General features: G+C 34.3%; 1 protein-coding gene across 1 annotated transcript; it reads left to right on the top strand.

The window, feature by feature from the left end:
* The first annotated feature begins 14,137 nt into the window (after nt 1–14,137).
* LOC119557107 lies at nt 14,138–15,333 on the top strand. The gene is made up of 2 exons (XM_037869685.1): nt 14,138–14,656; nt 14,873–15,333. Exons 1-2 carry the CDS (start codon nt 14,267–14,269, stop codon nt 15,098–15,100), a joined length of 618 nt encoding a protein of 205 aa, XP_037725613.1. The 5' UTR covers nt 14,138–14,266; the 3' UTR covers nt 15,101–15,333.
* Nucleotides 15,334–19,662: the final 4,329 nt, after the last annotated feature.

Below are 19,662 nucleotides of genomic sequence, written 5' to 3'. Positions count from 1 at the left end.
GAAATTCACATATGTTGCCAAAAATTCTAAATTTTAATAAACTAATACATTACTGTTTTTTTAAATGAGTGAATACCTGGCAACAAATTGAAAGCAACCCTTTCGGGAGCTTCCACTTTCAAGGGTTTTTCCCGCTATCAACCTGTGCCACCTCAACTAATTCTGAATAGCGATTTACATAATCCCATCGACAGCCGACTACCGACCCCTGCTGATTTTTTATATTTTTAACACGTTTGGCAAATGCAAATTTCGGGGCTTAGAATTCCAGCAGCCAAGGAATGAAATTTTTTGTGGGCGGAAAACTAATTTGTATCGCTAGGAATACCAGAAATACCCAAAAGATTGCATAAGATCGATCTGCTGCCAGCTGGATCGGAAATCGGAAATGCCCGGTCCCATTATACAGCATGGACCAAAAAAATAAAACAATTGTTTTTAAGATAATTTGACAAAAACGATAGGAATATATGTATATATGAACACTTGCTAAAATATGTTTATCTTATTATACAAACAAATTAAAACCACAATATCACTAATCAAATAAATGCTTAAAATGCAAATATATTTAAATGTCGAACTAGTTTTTTCGCTAATGAAAAACCATTAGTGCAAACAATTTTTTCTATATTTACAAAATTTTTTAATACTTGTTTTATTATAAACAGGAATGAATATTTTATTATGCCGCTGACTTCTGCGAAACTTCTATGAATGGACAGGTAGTAACGAGTAAATTGCTGTAACTGACTTGAAAAATGGGAAGGGGCGTTTTCGATGGAATGTTGTTAACAAGTTACTGGCCAACTCACCTTGCCGACAGGTAAAAAGTTAATCTGAGAGACGGTTAAATTGGCATTTGACACATTTTTCAATAAGTTAACAGATCTGTGATCCCATGCCTAACTTAATTGCCTGCCAAAAAATGAAAACTATCCAGGTAATTGCACATCAGTCTAAAAAAAATACACATCACAGATAAATGGCCTTTTGACACAATTTCCAATGGTTAAATAATTAATCTAAATGTGTAACAACTTCCATAACATAGAAAAACTAAATTAAATAAATTGTATGATAAAGTATTTATGGCCTTTAACTAAATTAAACCCTTTAAAAAAATCACTGTCAAAGAATACCAATCTAATGGGTATTTGCCAATACCCATTGCATTCAATAGATTATGGCCTGTAATTATCTTTTAGTTTCCAATCCAGAGAAAGTTGTTCCATCGACCTTCTGCGGGTGATTAAAGTCTCTGATCTCCCATCGAACCAAATTGAATTTGGCAAATTAGTGGGCTCGGTTATCTATGGGTGATCTGGTTGGACCACTATCCCATTCTCACTCCCATTCCGAATCCGAATCCGATTCCGATGCCCATCCAAAGTCGAAGGTGAAAAGCTTTGAAATACTGGAATTGCTGCGCCATTGATTGCGTATCAGCTCTCTGCGACTTATCGCCAACTTGTAGTCGGCCAACTCAAGGCTATTGGCTATAGTTTTTAGCGTTTTTTTTCTGTTTTTATTATGTATTATTATTATTTTTGTTTCGCGGCGAAAGTGCGTCGCATTTTGTTTACCAACACACAGGTGAAAGAAAAAAAAATATTGCGAAATCCAGAACGAAACCAGAGTATTCATAGTGGAAAATTTGCAACAGAAACAACGCAGTTGGCGAATCGCTTCTTTGATATGGAGAATTTAGCAATTTGCGTTCTAGATTTGGCCAAAAAATTATTGGCAAGCATAGGCAAATCTATACGTTCATAAGATCTTAAAAATTTGCTTCCAACATTTTTTATAATTCACCACCATTTAGAAAATTATATCTATTTTTGAATAACCCCTAACTAGAAATTCACTTACCTGTTGACAATATTATGTCCCATTGTGCCACCTATAATTATCTTTACATTACCTGTACGACTCAATCAATTAGTGCAGTCAGAGTCGAACAAAAAACGATAAATAAAAAACAGAAGGAGGAGCAGGAAAGACACCTGTGACCAGTCAAATTATTCTAAAGAGTTTTTAATCTACGTGGGTATTGTTCGGTGGTTCAGTAGCTCAGTGGTTCAGTGCTTCGGGCCATCAAAAGGTGGCCAATTTCATGCGTTAATACCTACGCACTGGACACGCGCCGTTGGTTGGAAGTCAGAACATTAGAACATCAGAACAGAGAGCCACGGGCCACGCATATTGAACGACTTCCGCTTTATAACTGCCATCGGTTCGGATCCGGGGTGGAAGTGACTCTTTATATAAGTATGTCTGATTTGACGTCCGCCTAATTGCCAGGTTAGCCCACTGCATATATGACACTCTGGCTAATTGCCCGCCGGCCAAAACTTTGCTCTTGGCCGAAAGCCAACAGGTTGATTTATCAGCCAACTCAGCAAATGATCAGTAGCCGCAATCATTATATCTATGAATTAACATAACTCATCTTTATTGAAAAACGTGTATATTTAATAGAGAGAACTAAGTACAAATTTGAATAAGAATTGCACTTACATTTAAATATATTATCTGCAATGTGACCATAAGCAAGAAATGAATTGGACTACGTTTGGCTTGCATGGTCACACTGCACATCAGAAGACTTTGTTAAATATTAAAAACATGATGGTAAAAGTAAGATTTATTAATATAATAGCAATCGGATGATTGATTTTATATCCCCCTTTTAAAACTGTTTCCAATACTGAAAAAGCTTAAACAAACCACAATATTAAATCATCTGTCAGTGATTGAGTTGCCAAACTATGATAAATGCGTCGCATAATCGATTGTGTATGAAAGGTTCAATTTAAATGTAATAACAATTGCCTAATATGATCTACAATAAATGAACACAATTCGATCTCTGTACATCGATCCATTTATCACGGCTCCCCCATGCGTACACATACAATATAAATATCTATTTACAGCCCCAAATAGATGTATAGATTGTGTACATTGTTTCATCATTGCTGTCAGCTCCTCATCTAATTGGGCAACATGATTCGATTTGTTCGCTCGATTTGCCATACTCTTTCTAGAGGTATTTAATTTGGTGAAATTGAAGAGTTCACTTTATGCTATGCGTTTTATAGGTTTTTCAGCTAATTTGGAAAAAAAAGTACAACACTGTAATATTTCCCTTTGCACATAATATAGTCAAATCGAAATATATCCTCTATCGACAGTGGTTTTTACATAACGAAAATTACATTGAAAACTTTTAGAGTATAGAAGTCGTCTTTCTTCATTTTTATACATATATTTCACTTCTGTCTTTATTGTTTTTACAATTGTTTGGTTTTGTTTGCTTTTAATTCCACAATTATTGATTTATTTCAAGCCTATTAAACGTCGAATGGGTATATTTACCCATATATGTATGTATGACAAATAAATCAATACGTTTTATTTTAATTTAAGGGTCATCATTTTGGGGTAGCAACATTTTCTTTTGTCCTTCAATAAAGTTTGTAAAATAATACTTTCAATTCTAATAAAATGATTAATATCCAAATACAGTCGACTTCGACAATACTTGTGTGTACTTACTTGTCTGATACCCTTTTGACGTCTTTGTCTTGTAATGCGACATTTTGTCAGTGTCATGCGGAATAATTGCTGTCGGATCTCTCGAATACTAAAACAAATCTCCAGGTTCTGAGTAGCACTACCCTATCCCCCTTTGATAGCCGCCCTTGTCTCTTTTCCTACCTGAAGAAATACCATTGTGATTGCTGGACTCTAAAATTCTCTGTGTGTGGTTATCATGGGGGCAATGAATCAATGGCAAACTACGTCGAAACTGTCCCCTCCCTCACAATCTGTATTTGCCAAACCGTCCCCCCTTGAAACCATCCCTCCCCCCGCCTGTGGCGCCGTTTGCTATCAGTGGGCGTAAACGAACGAGGAGCGTGCGCAACATGCGACCATGAAAAAGAAATTAAATATACATATATTATAAAATATAAAAAAAAAAATATGAAAAAATGGATGAAAAAACTGGGAAAGAAATCCGAAAGAACTATCTCAATTTCAGTTCTGCTTAAATTCAGATATATGTACATGTTTAACAATCGCCAAAGGGGAGAAGAGTCCATAAAAAAGAAATCAATTAAATTAAATTTATTAAGACAGCAGCAGCAGACCATTCCTACAGTGAAAACTCAATTATAATCCATACAAAATACCTTTGGAACCTTGGTGTATATAAATGCAAATTTAATGTAAAAATTAAAAAAATTAAGGAAGCAAAATGTGTGTTTTAAATGCTTGCACAGTATTTTAATGTCACATTAAATGTTTCAGCCGTGCTTTATAGGGTATGTAGATTCCTTATCTTAAGTAGACGTAGTAAAAAGTCTCGTGATTATTGCTAAACGTAAATGATATAGTAGAGCTTGGACGTATAGGTAAATAAATTTTGTAGCTTTTATAAATTTTAGTTGTTAAAAAATATATTTTTATATAAAAATATACTATAAAATACTTTTATAAACAATTTACCAATATTTTGATGCAGTATTAGGGTTTATATAATGCCATTTCTAATACTCTGTTCTACATAATTATATTTGTTACTTTATTAATATTTTTTCTATTTTGCAGTGTCTACTGTACAGTAGAAGTAACGCTATCACTGACCTTGCCAAAAAGTTTCATCCGTCTGCTGGTTGGACTTTTTATGCGAGCAACCCCGAAATCAAATTAGAAAAGCAAATACTAAATTTCCAAATTATGCAGAACGAATAGAAAGCTGACTGAAAGGGGTGGGGTGGTGGGGTGTGGGGGGTTGGGGTCTAGAGCGGGGAATTGGGTGGTTTTGGGGGCGGTGAAGGTGTTGCCAGGCCAGAAAAAACCGAAACGAAATCGCTGGCAGCGCTGCCGTCGTCGACCGCTTATCAAATGCGGAAGCTTTTGCCGCAACAAACTAGCAAATGTTCGCCCCCTAAAAAAAACCCCCTACCACGTCCCTCCCCTTTGTCCATATGCAAATCTAACTTTTATTTCTTTTACACAGAACAAAAACAAGATCACATTAAAGCTTGTTTCGGGAGATATATTTATTGTACTATATGTTTTTAAGGGAATAACCATTTAAGGTATTTCTTTTTTTTAACAATTTTTATACATATCAAATTAACCTTCAACTTACTAAAGTTCTAATAATAAGAACATTTTTTACAAGCATTATTTGACAAAACATTGATATTAAAACTTTAGTTAAGTTAAAGGTGAGTTCGTCACGACCCTTTACATTGTTAAGAGTTATTTTTGTTTGATATCAGAAGTTTTTGTTTTAATCATCATTTATAAAGCGGGAGTTCTATTCACTTTTGCTGTAATACTTATATATGAGCTATTGTAATAGCATTAAAATCAATATATATATATATATATCCGTTGACAAGTACCACGTACTTAATTATAGAAACATTTGTTCTAGGAATTTAAATAAAGTGTGTGTAGTTAGGCATCGGAAATTCTACCGTCAACATTTATCGGGCTTTTAATAAGTTATTTATTACAAAAAGTTTTAGTCGACGACAAACTTGTAAATGTTATTCTTTAACTTCAAAAATATCTTGTAAGAATTTTGTGTCATCAAATTAATAATGCAAAGTTGTGGGCGTTCAAAGTAAGCATGAAATGTTTTTCTTACTGAACTGAATCGGGTTGCACTTTTATTCGCTCAATAATTTCCAAACGGTAATTTGTATGACAAAAAGTGTTACACATAAAAAGTTGAAGAATCTCGAAGGCTATATAGATTAAAATTTTAAAAGAAAGAAATCGTTCAATCAAATTTTAAATAAAAAAAAGACAATTAAAAAACCGTTTTGCTATAACTTTAAGTCTATTAAACTTAGAGATTTTAAGCAAAAACAGCGTTATTGCATATTGAATTAGCTTTTCAGCGACATATAGCACGTATCTGTAGCAAAAGTTGTTTAGAAACTATAAGCCTTTAAAATCTAGCAATTTTTATGAAGAACCTAAACCAAAAAGGTATTCGGACAAACCCACAAACAAAGGGACAAACGTTTTCATTTTGGAAAGCCCCCAAAATCTTGTTTTTGGAATAACTTTTGAACGGATTATTGTATTATAACAAATGAGGAGTCATACGACGCGTATTTTCAGTAATAATCTTTGGCTTTAATCCCCACCAGCCGCAAAAGCCCTAGTATCTTAATATATATATCTTTTGACTTTCATCGCATTTTCTTGCAAACCAATAGAATTTATTGAAGTCTTGGTAAGCAATCTTTTTAATTTTTGCAATACCTTTCGATTGGTGTACCACTCTTTATGATATATTAGTAGTCGCCTTTGCACTACGTGAACTGCCGTCCACATTGATGGTTAACATTATTTTATTTAATTTTGTAATCTCTTTTTAATTTTAGGTGCAATCAGCAATTGTTTTCCCTGTATACTCCTTGAATACTCGAGTCTATGCGGAGACAGTAAAACAGAAAAAAATACGATATACCAACAGAAGGGGGGTACGCATAACAAATGTGGAAAACAATAAAACGAAAAGTAGAACAAAGAAGCTTCACCTTTTTGTGGCCAATCAACCTCTGAGTTCGATTGAATTCGATTTGAAAGGTTCTTCCTGAACGCGATTAGTCGATTTTGTTCGGGAATCACAGTGGATTTCACCCAATGCCTATTCTTGAATATTAAACGGTTTGGAACGTTATGAATTTTGATTAAGACTTGGATTTTATATTGATACCTGGTTTCATTAATTATTTATCAGATGATAAAGCTGGCATAAGTGATAGAACAAAGAAATGGCCAGTTCAATGGTATTTAGTTTTAGCGAAAATTATTTGAAAATGAGAATTATATTTAAATTTGTGCTATTGTGAAACGAATTCCCGAACCCACCCACCATCGATGGGATTACGATTACGCCGGAGAACCCATAGATACTTCAGATACTTCGCAGTTCTTGTGTATGGGCTGAAGTATCAACATACACACACATCATCCAGTTTACCTTTCCACAAAAACACTCTTCAAGCAACCCAGCCAAAGACCAAAAACAAAAAGATCTCCGTTCAAGGGCATTCCGACTTCAACTAGCCATAAATCCCCGGCAACCTTTTCCACTCGACGTGACGCGTTTTTTTTTTTTGGTCGAACTGCGTATCTTGGAGATTTCGGATCTCTGTGCCGAGCGATCGTGAGCTGTGTAATGACAGCAGCAGCAACAAAGGTCCCAGACTTAAGATCCCACATCCCAGATCACCGATCCCAGATCCAAGCCGATCCGATCCCATGCCCAATTAACAATAGCGGGCAGATCAGGTAGTTCAAACGGCTGAGATCGCATTCTAAGCCCTGGTAATGGGATATGGCCTAATTTCTGTGCCACCGATACGGAAGTCGATCGGTAACTAGCCAGGATATTGATAGGGATATGGCCACCGACACTGCGATCGATTTCATTCAATTGAAGGGAAAGTGAAACTGTCAGGCGATTCGGTCTCCATTGTGGTTGGTTTTTGGCTCAAGATTATTTATTATTGGGCCCACATTTGTTGTGATTGGATTTTAAATGGTTTGACAAGGGAATTCCATTTACAATGATTTGCTTACAATATAAAGAGGCATCAGAAATCGGAAATAGATCCCTACATATTTGGTAAGTATATTACATAATACTAATTTATTTTTTATCACCAGACGCAAACATTTATTTTGTAAATTAATTTAAAATCATTTAATAAGAATACGATCGCTACAAAAAAATATAGACTCATTCAAAACTTAACAAGACTTAGAAAAAGGCTAATAAAATGATTTGCACGAGACAAAGGTTTATACTATAGAACCCAACAATTACTAGTTTCAATCGTGACTTGTTTTATAATTCATTAATTAATTAAAACTAAATCAAGTGCTTAAAATGTATTCCCCCCAACTTGACCCCTTTTCAATGAACCGAATTGAAAAGTGCTAGCACAAAAGAATAATAAATGGATATCGTGCAAGGTAATTTAAATAACATTTGATTTCTGGCTTCAATCGAATGCATTTTGTTTGGAGGTTGAAATCGAAGGGGTTTTAGTTAATTGAAAATGTGGAAATTTACTGGAAAATAAACAAAGGCATATGTTCTTATCGAACATTTATGGCCAATCGTAAATCCCCTGGTGGCGTTTCGCTCAGTGTGCGGTTTGATTGATTGATGGCTTGATTGATATCCCCGTTCGACATCAACCCCTCAAATCATCCAACTGTCGCCGGTTGCCAGGGGTTGTTGTAATGAGCATGGTACACAAATTGTGTCTTGTGGCAAATGTAATAAACGAAGTTTAAGGACAAATTTGTTTGCCATTTACATTTAGCGATGGAATCGTGAGCGGAGGGACCTATGTTCAGGTCACGTAGCAAAAAAAAAACAGAAAATCCTGATAGAGATAACAACAAATCTAGATAAATATACAATATATAATGAAAACGTTCCAGTAATCTAATATACCATTCCAAATAGATACTGATAACGTTCAGTTTATTAGTTATTATTTTTTATTCAATATTTAATATATAACTCTTTTTAATGTAATGACACACATTTGCAATTTGAAAACGATATGTCTCTAATTTAGAAAAACAATATCAATTTTTAATGCAAACTAATATAGACATGCATGCTAAAATATTAAAACCACATATTGTGACACCTTAAACTTACTTTGAATAATAGTCCTATTAACGAAATTATATTATTTAAATTTATCTTGAGGTATTTTAAATTATTTTATTTACATACTATTTTCCATTTTTGCATACATGTTTAAAGGCCTTACCTTTAATTTCGATTTAAAATATATAAGTAATTGCAATCACGCGCTCATCATCAGTTAACATGATGTATGTATCTCTGTGTCCATAAGGCGTTGGATCTGCATCTGCGAGATATCCAGCTGTGCGGGCAATTACGCTCACATATGGACAGCACCTTGCTAATCCGAACGGCCCTTCGACGAGCTAATGGCCCTGTTTCCCAACCATACCTATTCCGATTCCGAGTCCAGATCCAAATCCAAATCCGTATCCATATCCGCATCTGTATCTATGTATCTACATCAACGACGGCCATGTATCTTTCGCTTTCGCTAAAAATACCGTTCTCGCGCTATTTCAGCGCGTGTGACGGGCATCCGTGTGTTTATTCAAGACGGCTTCTATTTATTTTTTATACGTATGTTTTAATGTTTGCATATTGTACGATCTGGGCGCATAGCCCCCCATGGTATCCATTCTATATCTATTTAATTTCGCATTTCTAATTTTTCCCCTCGGATCGGTAGGCGCTATTTTTGTACCGCTTCAAGCGGTATATGCGCGCCAAAAAAGTAAAATAGAATAGAATAGAATAGCCGTCAAAGAAACAACGCATTTTATTCGGCTAAAATTTAGTACGCCTAGCGAATGGATCGACCATAATATATCCTTTATATAATAACACATGACTGATATGTATTTATACCTATTCACAGAAAATAATACTCATAATCACATACTGCAAAATTAAGGTAATTTCAAGATACCGTTTTGAAATTTAAAAAAAAACCAATAAATTGATTTTAGTTCTTGTTATTAAGAGCTATGAAAAAATATATTTTAATTATATATATTAATTCGATGTTCAAATGTTAGCTATATTTAAAATGTATTTTGTTTATATTTCGAAATTGCTCACCCTGTAAAGTGCCCAGATCTAATAAATAGATGTGGAAATCCTTAACCCCCATGTGCATATATGTATACCTCAGACCCCATCGGTGTTCCCGATTTGATTGGCCAAGAAGAAGAAGAGTTCGGTTATTTATTAGGCGCGGTACAATTTTAATATAAACCATCAAAATGTAGAAGACGGTGTGCAAAATGTAAGGAATTGGGGAATTGACGGAACGTGCAGAAAATAGGTCAAATCTATTTTGGGTGAGCAAAAAAAAAAATGCGATAAAAATAATAGGTAGCAGCAAACGGTTTCCATCTTCTATATAATACTTATACCTCCCCGGTTTCCTGTGTTATGATGCCGCCAACACCTTTTCTTGACTTTTGCGAAAAAAAGATTTTTTTCTCTGCCGGCGGAAAATTTTTCGTCGTGTTGCTAGGCACTGGAAACCAAGATGATTTAGTCATTGGGAATATGGCGAAATTTCGGCGGGACTTTAGATCAGACATATAATTATTTTCGGTGGGCTTACACCGGAAGAAATTATCACAAGAAGGGCTTTGAATTCCACGAAAGACATATATATCTTATCTTTTTTGAAGATCCTTAAAGGTTTTGTTAAATTTGTACAGCAAAATTAGATTGTTACAAAATAAGTAGGATATAATTATATATTTATAATCTATTTTATGATCTTGCATGGTCTTGTTACACTTTTCCAATAATATTATGGTGCAAAATATTTATTATTTATAATATATACATATAAAATATTATATTTTTATACCCTTGCAGAGGGTATATTGATTTCAGTCAGAAGTTTGCAACGCAGTGAAGGAGACGTTTCCGACCCCATAAAGTATATATATTCTTGATCAGCATGACTAGACGAGTCGATCTAGCCATGTCCGTCTGTCCGTCTGTCCGTCTGTCCGTCTGTCCGTCCGTTTCTACGCAAACTAGTCTCTCAGTTTTAAAGCTATCGGGCTGAAACTTTCCCAAAAGTCTTATATCTTTTGCAGGTAGTATATAAGTCGGAACCAGCCGGATCGGACAACTATATTTTATAGCTCCCATAGGAATAATCGGACAAAAAAATTAAAAAAAATTATATTTTTGGTGTTTTTTAGCCTATAACCTACTAAGCTTGGAAATAACATTTTTTAATAAGTTTTGAATTTTGAATTAAATTTAATCGAAATCGGACGACTATATCATATAGCTGCCATAGGAACGATCGGAAAATTTGTGGAAAAATAATATGAAACAAATTATAGCTTCGGTGTTTTTCAACATATAACCTCCAACGCTTGGAAATAACATTTTTTAGTTAGTTCTGAATTTCGAAATTAATTTTATCAAAATCGGACGACTGTAACACATAGCTGCCATAGGAACGATCGGAAAATTGGTAGGAAAATAATATGAAACAAATTATAGCTTCGGTGTTTTTTAACATATAACCTCCTACGCTTGGAAATAACATACTTTAATTAGTTCTGAATTTCGAATTTAATTTGATCAAAATCGGACGACTATATCATATAGCTGCCATAGGAACGATCGGAAAATTGGTAGGAAAATAATATAAAACCAATTATTGCTTCGGTGTTTTTTGACATATTATCTTGTACTATTGGGAATATCATTTTTTGTGTTTTTAAATTTAATAATTTAAGCTGCAAGGGTATATAAGCTTCGGCTTGCCGAAGCTAACTTCCTTTCTTGTTTTTATTAATTTACCAATTACCTATTTTCCTGTCAGTGTATCAGTTTGGTGTCGATATATTGCCCATGCTTCCTCAGCTGGCATCCCATTATGATTAATGGTCTCGTGTTTGGGAGTTGGATAAAGTTTTTTATTGTTCTACAAAACTTTATCCATATGCGCATCTCAAAAGGGGCTTATACATTATATTGATTGATTGTATTTTAAAGGAAATGCCTCCCAACTTACTTTTGGGAAATCAAATCAAACATCACGCCTCTGTTTTCAAGGCCCAGACATCAGCTGTGGGTTATCCTTAAGCCAATAATAAGTAGGGCAAACGTATTTTTGGGTTTTCAGGGCTGGAAAGTTCCATAAAGTGGGTTAAGCCCATAATAAAAACGTATTTACATGAAATAAACTAATATCCTTAAATGATTTAAGAGACCAACTGCTAGTGGGTTGCTATGTGATAAATGTTTGTTAAACATTCTGATGAAAATGTACATTAAAAAGACAACGTTTTTAAAGAAAATACACATTTCTCTTTATTTGTTATACACTCGTTGAAAAGTTGACTTTAAATTGATTGCCAGCAATAAACCATGGCCAACTTGATCACAAAGGCAGCAATTTCCCAGGCAAATGCAATACAAATTGCAGTTCAAATCTAGAACAAATCCCCAGGACAACGGGCCAATTGTCGAGGAATCCTTCCAGGGACAGAGGCCCTTTGATCCGCTTTCTCGGAATCGGAATCGAAGTGGGAATCCTTCGCCGTCGTGATGGATTTTCAGCCTTTATGCCCGTCGACTTTTATTAATGCCACTTGCGACAGGAAACGCTTTCTTGGCCAAATTGCACTTGTCATGCTGCCAAGAAACGTTCGAACCGACCTTTCAATTGACCAGGAGTCGTGACAAATGGAAAATCCAAGGGACCCGAGACCTTAAAACCTGAAAAGTGTCTCGCTTGAGTCAACAATGGAAACCGTCCGCATCATCAATGAAATATTGAGAGAGTTGTATATATACAAGAAAGATTCCTCGTATGGAAAGTAAGCAGGATTTAAAAATAAAAACCTTGACAAACTGACCTTTTAACAAAGAAAAAAAGGAAGTTTTAAATTCATTAATATATCTGTGTCGACTACTATGATGTTTTGGCCCAAAAAACAGTATTTTTCATTCGCGTTGTGGGGGGTCAAACGCCAATTTAGACCATAAGTTGGTTCGGCAATATTGATTAGAATCCTTTAAAGATTTCCTTTCCCCATACAAATCAACCCGCCCTAAAATACATAGTTTTACTTTACAAGTCGAATGGCAACCCGCATGAATCAGCTCAGTGAAAATAGTGGAATAGTGGCAATTAAGGCCGGCGAAAAACGGAAAAAATTAAACAACCAAAACAAAGTGTCATTAAAAACGTAAGCGATGCGATGGCCCACGCCATGTTAAGCAGGCAAATAGAAAAATTTATTAAACAAATAAAATCCACGGGGAAGGGGATTTCGGAAGCGGGCGATCTCGGGTCTTCAATTAGTCAGACTTTTACCCCGGACATTTCCACCACACAGCAACAGCAGCAAAACTATCTACACACTGCAAGCAAAATGTCTTTAAATCAGTCTAAAAAAAATCAATTCAGAGCAACAGTTCTACCTAGCTATTTAATTTCTGTGCCTTTCAAATTTGTTTTGAAATAATCAAATCATTTAAATTAAAGAAGCGGTTTTATAACTTGACTCTTTTTCAAGCTCAAATTCTTTAGGATATCGGATTATTAATTACTTATATTAGCTTATTCACTTATTTAAATACAATTTAATGAAAACGCGAATTCTTCAGTTTTTTAAATATATACATTTGTGCTGTTAGAGTAATTTATAATCTAAAATATATATTTATATATGAATTATATTTATTACCTTAAATTGAAATTTAATTTAAATTAAAAAGAACAGTATTTCAGGACTTACTTTCTCACAACATTTTGTAAGTTTTAGATTACTTTAATTCTTGAAGTGTCCAAAGCGTGCAATTAACTCGACAACATTACTCGGGCAAAGTGTTCGGGGGTCGGGGGCATTTCAATATAATAATAATGTTTCTGTACTCACTCAGTTAGCTGATTCATCTCCGGCAGGGAAAACACCTGCAGATGTGGATGTACACACCCAATGAAACTCGGACAGGTAGGTCGGTTAGGGTTAAGGGTTGACATTTAGCACATATAGGAAGGCCCTATTATCACCGTCTTTGGCTTATCCGAAAAGTGTTTTTACGATCGAGCTCTGCCACTTTTATGGCAATGCGCAGGATGTCGCATTTTTATGGCACTTTCACCTTCGACCTCATCTGCAGATTCCCACCGAGCAAAAGAATAGAGTGGGGAGGCGCCATTAAATCCATCCATATATAGTTCCTGGAAACGCTTGAGATAATGCCATTATCGGGCGTATCTATCGCATCAGGTAGTTGTCATAGAACGCCTGTGGCATACTGAAAAATTCATAAGGGTTACATCAAATAAAAGTGTAAATGATCTTAGCAAAGGTCTCGAATATGTTATAGTTATCTATGGCATCCATAAAAAGCATTTCCTGCCACTAAAATTATCGTGTAAGTAAATGTAATTACACTCTAAGAATTACTAGCAATGAGCACAAATGTATTCATTCAAAAACTTTTTGATCTCATACTCTTTGCACAGCTGTCAAAGGGTTCAGTAGAAATTTAAAAACACCTCTCACTACCTAGTGAAACAGATTACAAAAATATACCAGCCATCACAAGTTTGAACCGCCCGAAAAATTCGATTCGCCAAATTTCCAGACCAAAATGTTTGAGATGCAGTACATAACCTCTCGAGTCCACCGTTTTTTGCATAAATTATTTTACCTGCACCACGATAAGGACGAGTATTCGATCTGGAACTTTTGCCCGATGACCATCTGGAAGGAGTTCTCATCCTTGCTCCAATCCTGCTGCTTTTGCCGAACCGGGTTATTCCCATTGGTTTACTGGCTGGTAGTGCTCATCAGTCTCTATGGAGCTGGGATCAATGGCTATGAGGTGATGCAAATGTGGAAGGACCCCTGTGGCAAGTTGACCGTGTGGCGTCAACGGCACTTCTACGTAATGGATCAATTGGTGCTACGCAAGGTCCGTCTTGTAAGCTCCAGCATCTACCAGATCGCATGGTTCATGCTCGTCTACGGCATTATAATGGTGAGTACGCGAATTCTACAGCTTTGTGACCAAATGAGCGATTTTTCTAATCAGTTCGTTAAGACGCGAATTTTTTAGCCTAAAGACTTTTATAAGTATTGCTTCAAACATTTTAGTAGGTTGCCTTAAAAGCAAACGCGAATTCTTCAGGATCGCATTTAAACTGACTTAACGCGAATTCTTCAGGATTTTCTCTCATTCTCTCGAATCCCCCAGGTTTCCCCCAACGCTATGGCGCCCTGGATTCTGGTGACCAGCCTCGTCCTGTCCGTGGAGGGGTTTATATGGTTCTTCGAGGTGATCACCGGCATACTGCCGATTAACCCGCAGACGGTGCTGTCACTGGTTTTGCACGTGTACTTTTTGGGGATGGTGTGCTGCGTGAAAAGCGTGTTCGAGGTGGCGCTCGCTGAGCAGGCCGACTACTCGCTGCGGATCATTTGAGGACGGGTCGCCGCCGAATGTCATCATTAAGTAAAGGTGCAGGGCCGGCATAATTGCATCTGAACCTGCATTAAGTCCAATTAAGTTGGCGGCGGCACGCACACCATCTCGCCCCTAATCAGTGTTCGTGATGCCCCTTACTTACCCGTTGGCTTTCGAAATACTCTTGCTTTCCGAAAACAACAAATCATTAAGCTTTGTCAAATATTTTTGTAAATGCTTCATAGCTTTTTATATTCTAAAGTCTTTATTGGATCTTGATAAAATGTATAAATTAAAAGTGTAATATTATTTGAAGCCATTACATAAGCCACATCTTTTTTTTTATAAGAAATGGGTTATATATATAACATATTAAAAACATAATATGTATACTTCTTAAAAGTATGTTAAGTTTAATAATAATAAAATAAATGATTGTCTATTTCATTTAAATATTCCATTCTTTTTATTAAGATCTCTGAAACTACAAATTTCTTCACCAACCTCTTTGACTTTGGGATACAACCCCAATTTAGGTGAGGGCACATTGTTAATTCGCCTTTATTTCAACACTGTTAACTTCATCGATCGGCGAATTGCACCTGTTGCAACCCCAGCCTTAACCCCTCCACGTCTTAACCCCTTGTCTGCGAACCTCTCGCAAGCTGCAAGCCACCGAAATCTATACATAATTAAAATGAAAAAAAGGAAAAAGCACGCACAAGGAGGGCAGTGCGTTGAAAGTTTAACGAGATGGTTTGGTCTTATATCCTCGTCCGTCCAGACCAGTTATGTGACATCCGAACCCCTAAAAAAAAGAAGGTATATAAAAAAACGTATATAAAGGAAAAAAAGTTACAGCTGGCCCCTGGGCGACGCCTTCGAATGCATCTGTCCGCCAAAGAAAGAAATCTGCCAGGAGAACCAGATAGTGAATATATATTTATCCCTATACTTAACCGAAATGAGATCCTTTAGTGCGAATCGGAAATTAAAAGAATATATACTTAACTGAAATACCTTAGTGCGATTCTGAATTTCATCGTTCTTAAAAGAACATTTTAAAGATAAACCAATATATAATAGATAGATATTCATTTGTTAACATTATAGTTTTTTTTAAACTATTTCTAGACCATACAAGAATTCCCATAAATGTTATAATATATTTTATATTATATTTCTTTTATGAATATATTTTCCAAAATAAAACTCAGGTTTGTTTTGTGTGTGTGGCTCTTCGTTGCGCTTTTCTTTATTCAACTCTTCGCCTTATCCACATATCCCTTTATACGTTTTTTCAATATTTTCTTACAAAAGTTTTCTCTTTCTTAAGCTCTTCCTTTCGTCCTGTCAAATTGTTTGTTGTTGTTTCATTACGTATACGCCTCGCTTTCTTACAAATTTGTTAATGTTCTATTTAGGTAATATATATATAATTTGTTGTTTCCTTCTAAATATATATAATTGAATAATGTATAAGTATATGGTGTATATTATATAATATATTTTATTTCATATAATTGGTAATTTATAATTATATTGTTGTTATTATTATGTATGTATATATATGCATGTAAAACACATTTATTAAATATTTTCGAAAAAATACAAAATTTACAAAAGTTCTCTCTTCGCTCTTTTTTTTTAGTTGAACTATTGAAGCCTGTTAAATGTATTTTTGGTTTTAGTTTAAAGCTGTCTATTTAAGCAGATTTCAGTGTTTTCATTATCTTTTGTGATTTTATGTGCCTTTTTTAATATAACATATATTTTTTCTGAATTTTGTTTAATATCCTTTCTGTCATTATTTACACTGTTGTTTCTATGACTATTTTGTACTTTTGATTCTGCATTGCCTTTGTTTGTGTGAGTGTGTGTGTGTAGGTGCGTGTGCATGTGTGTGAGTGCGGAACGACCTTGAAGTCCAGCAAATTTCCAGTTCTCAAATCAAATTTAGGCAATAAATTAACCAAAATATACGCTAAACAGTGACAAAAATAACTCTACACATACTCACAATCGCGAAGAAATAATTGGTTCAAGCGAAATAAATGAAACGAAATGCGCTTTTAGCAGAGGCGTTAAATTCATAAATTAAGCAATAAGGAAAAAAATTCAAATTTATAAATTTCGCTTAAAAAGATAATGGAGTGCACAGAAAAAAATTGCTTAGCCACGAAACAAAAGCATTGAAAATATCAAACAAGTTGGAGAGACACTAAATATCAAAGAAATAATTAAGCAAACAAACATATACAAACATTATATTATAATATTCATATATATACACATGTATTATTCTTTTTTTTTTGTGAAATGCAAAGTTGGTACATTATATTTAAGTTTTTTAACCTTAATATTTTAGAACTGTGTTTTCAGAAGCTTTAAACGTGTCGGAAATAATATTAAAAACTAAATAACAATTTTCATCATAATGGTCCTGCTTTAATTCCTTTTAGCATTTTATCAACTTTATAAAGTTGTGGTAAATAAAACATTCCAACCAATACTAACATAACACTTTTTTGACTAATTCAAAATACAAAATTCAAAAAAAATTTTTATTATAAACTCACTTCAATTAAATGAAAAACAAAATTTAAAAAAAAAAACAGAAATAAAATGTATTCGTTTTTAAAAGATTGCAGTGCAAAATATATCTGTCATTTCTTTAAAGCATTATTGGACCTGGTTTTAAATCGTTCGTAAAATATGATATTAATGTTCAATTTAACTTTAAACAACTTGATCAAGATGATTTAATTCAAATAAAATTGGCAATGACTCCCGGTGACTCTTTTCTGGAAACAAAATTCAGAACAAGCCTGTAGAAGCCGCAAAAAATATGAAAACCAAAATAAATAAAGATAAACAGAAGCGGCAGAAGTAAAATAAAAAAAAAATAAAAACAAAAGGCAGACGCAGTCGCAGCGCAGCCGGCGTGACCTTCACCCAATAAAGCGACCGACCGCGGTCAGAGTGTAAAAAAAAATTAAAAAACGAAAAAAATTGTTGCTTGCCATTTTTTTTTGTATTTTTTTGCAGTTAAACAATTGTGCACGCCAATTTTGTTGACTCTGTTTTGCTTCGCCCGTCGCCCTCATTGTGTGTGTGCGAATTTGCCGGCTACTTATCTGTCTACCCTTTCGATTTTCAGGGGTATACCCACTTTTCGGATGAACACAGAAAACAAAAGTATAGTAAAATGTAGAATATAATAAAAAAAATTGTATTAAAAAATAAAACATTTGCTTACCTAAAATTAAAACTCTACTTTTAAAATATATTTATTTAAAATATGTCCTTTAGCCATATGTATTATATTTAAAATATTAAAAGGTGTTGAAAACTTAAAGCTTTAAAACATGTATTTATCATTTTTAAAACATTTGCTCAATAACTCTCTATTAAAAATTATCAACAATGATCCAATAAAATATAAAACTATATTTTTTGAAGAGCAAAGGTATTGAAGTTGTACAAATTATTTTAAATAATAAATGTGGATACTAGAAAAAGAGCATCGACAAATTCGTATGACTCACACCAGAAAATGTATCTTTCATCTTTTGTTTTGTATATTTTTCTGCAGCTCAATTCACTTACCAAGTGAATATACATATGCAAAAAAAAAATCAACCAACGAAACCGAAACTGAAAGATTGTAGTTAAATAATAAAGCACCAAAAAAAACAAAACAAAACATGTACAAGTGAAATGTTATTTTATGACCATCGTGAGCGTTGTTATTGTTATGACGGTGACTGTCTCCCGGCCGGCATCTGCGCTTCTTCTCTGCCTGCTTTGTTGTCGCTTTGATTTCATTAAAAATTTTGCCGGTAAAAAACAAGGGAAGCATCAACAAAAGTGAAACAACTCTGATTGAATTAACTTAATTTGTGTGGTGGGCGGGGGGGCGTGGCGTTGAACTGCTTGATTAGAAACGGCGACAAAAGTAATTTTCCCACCACCCACCAGGTGAATCACTTCGAATGATTCACTGCGAATTCGATACTTGCGGTAGGAAAATGAAAGTGAAAATTATAGATAATGCCAGAACACAAAAGTCTACGAAATCTAACTTGTTAAAAAAATTAAGTTGGTTTAAAAATAAACATGTATATATTTATTTCTAAAAAAAATACAATAAAACAGATACTTTTGTATCTATAAGATATTTAACCATTTTAAAGTCCGGTGGAAATATAATAATCAAAAGAAAAGATAAACAATATTTTTTGTAAATATTTTTTTTAAAGGGCCCTTAAGAAAAAGGGTTTTTTTGTGGATTTATGATAGTTTCATTTGATAACTCTCATAATCGTTTTTTTTTTCTTCAGTATATGCATAGTCTGCCAAATAAAATGATAAGCAAGACATCTAGAAGACTGCAACAAAGTTGCATATTTTCCAAAAACGAAAACCAAAATAAACAAACAGTCTGAAACGTCAAAACCTTGTACCAATTGTGAGGATCTGGAAAGCTTCAATATTGTATAAGAACCAATCAACAAAACAGAAGGGGGAGAAATAAAAACAAAATCAAAATTAATTTCTTTCTTGGTATGTTGAAATAT

Source organism: Drosophila subpulchrella, chromosome X (assembly GCF_014743375.2).
Source record: "Drosophila subpulchrella strain 33 F10 #4 breed RU33 chromosome X, RU_Dsub_v1.1 Primary Assembly, whole genome shotgun sequence".
NCBI lineage: Eukaryota > Metazoa > Arthropoda > Insecta > Diptera > Drosophilidae > Drosophila > Drosophila subpulchrella.
This window is presented reverse-complemented; position numbering and strand designations above follow the sequence as displayed.

Excerpts from the sequence above, each read along its gene's own strand:
- LOC119557107 (XM_037869685.1), top strand. The coding sequence starts at position 14,267 with ATGTTTGAGATGCAGTACATAACCTCTCGAGTCCACCGTTTTTTGCAT. Across the intron at positions 14,657-14,872 it reads TCGTCTACGGCATTATAATG|GTTTCCCCCAACGCTATGGC; the intron begins GTGAGTACGCGA and ends CGAATCCCCCAG.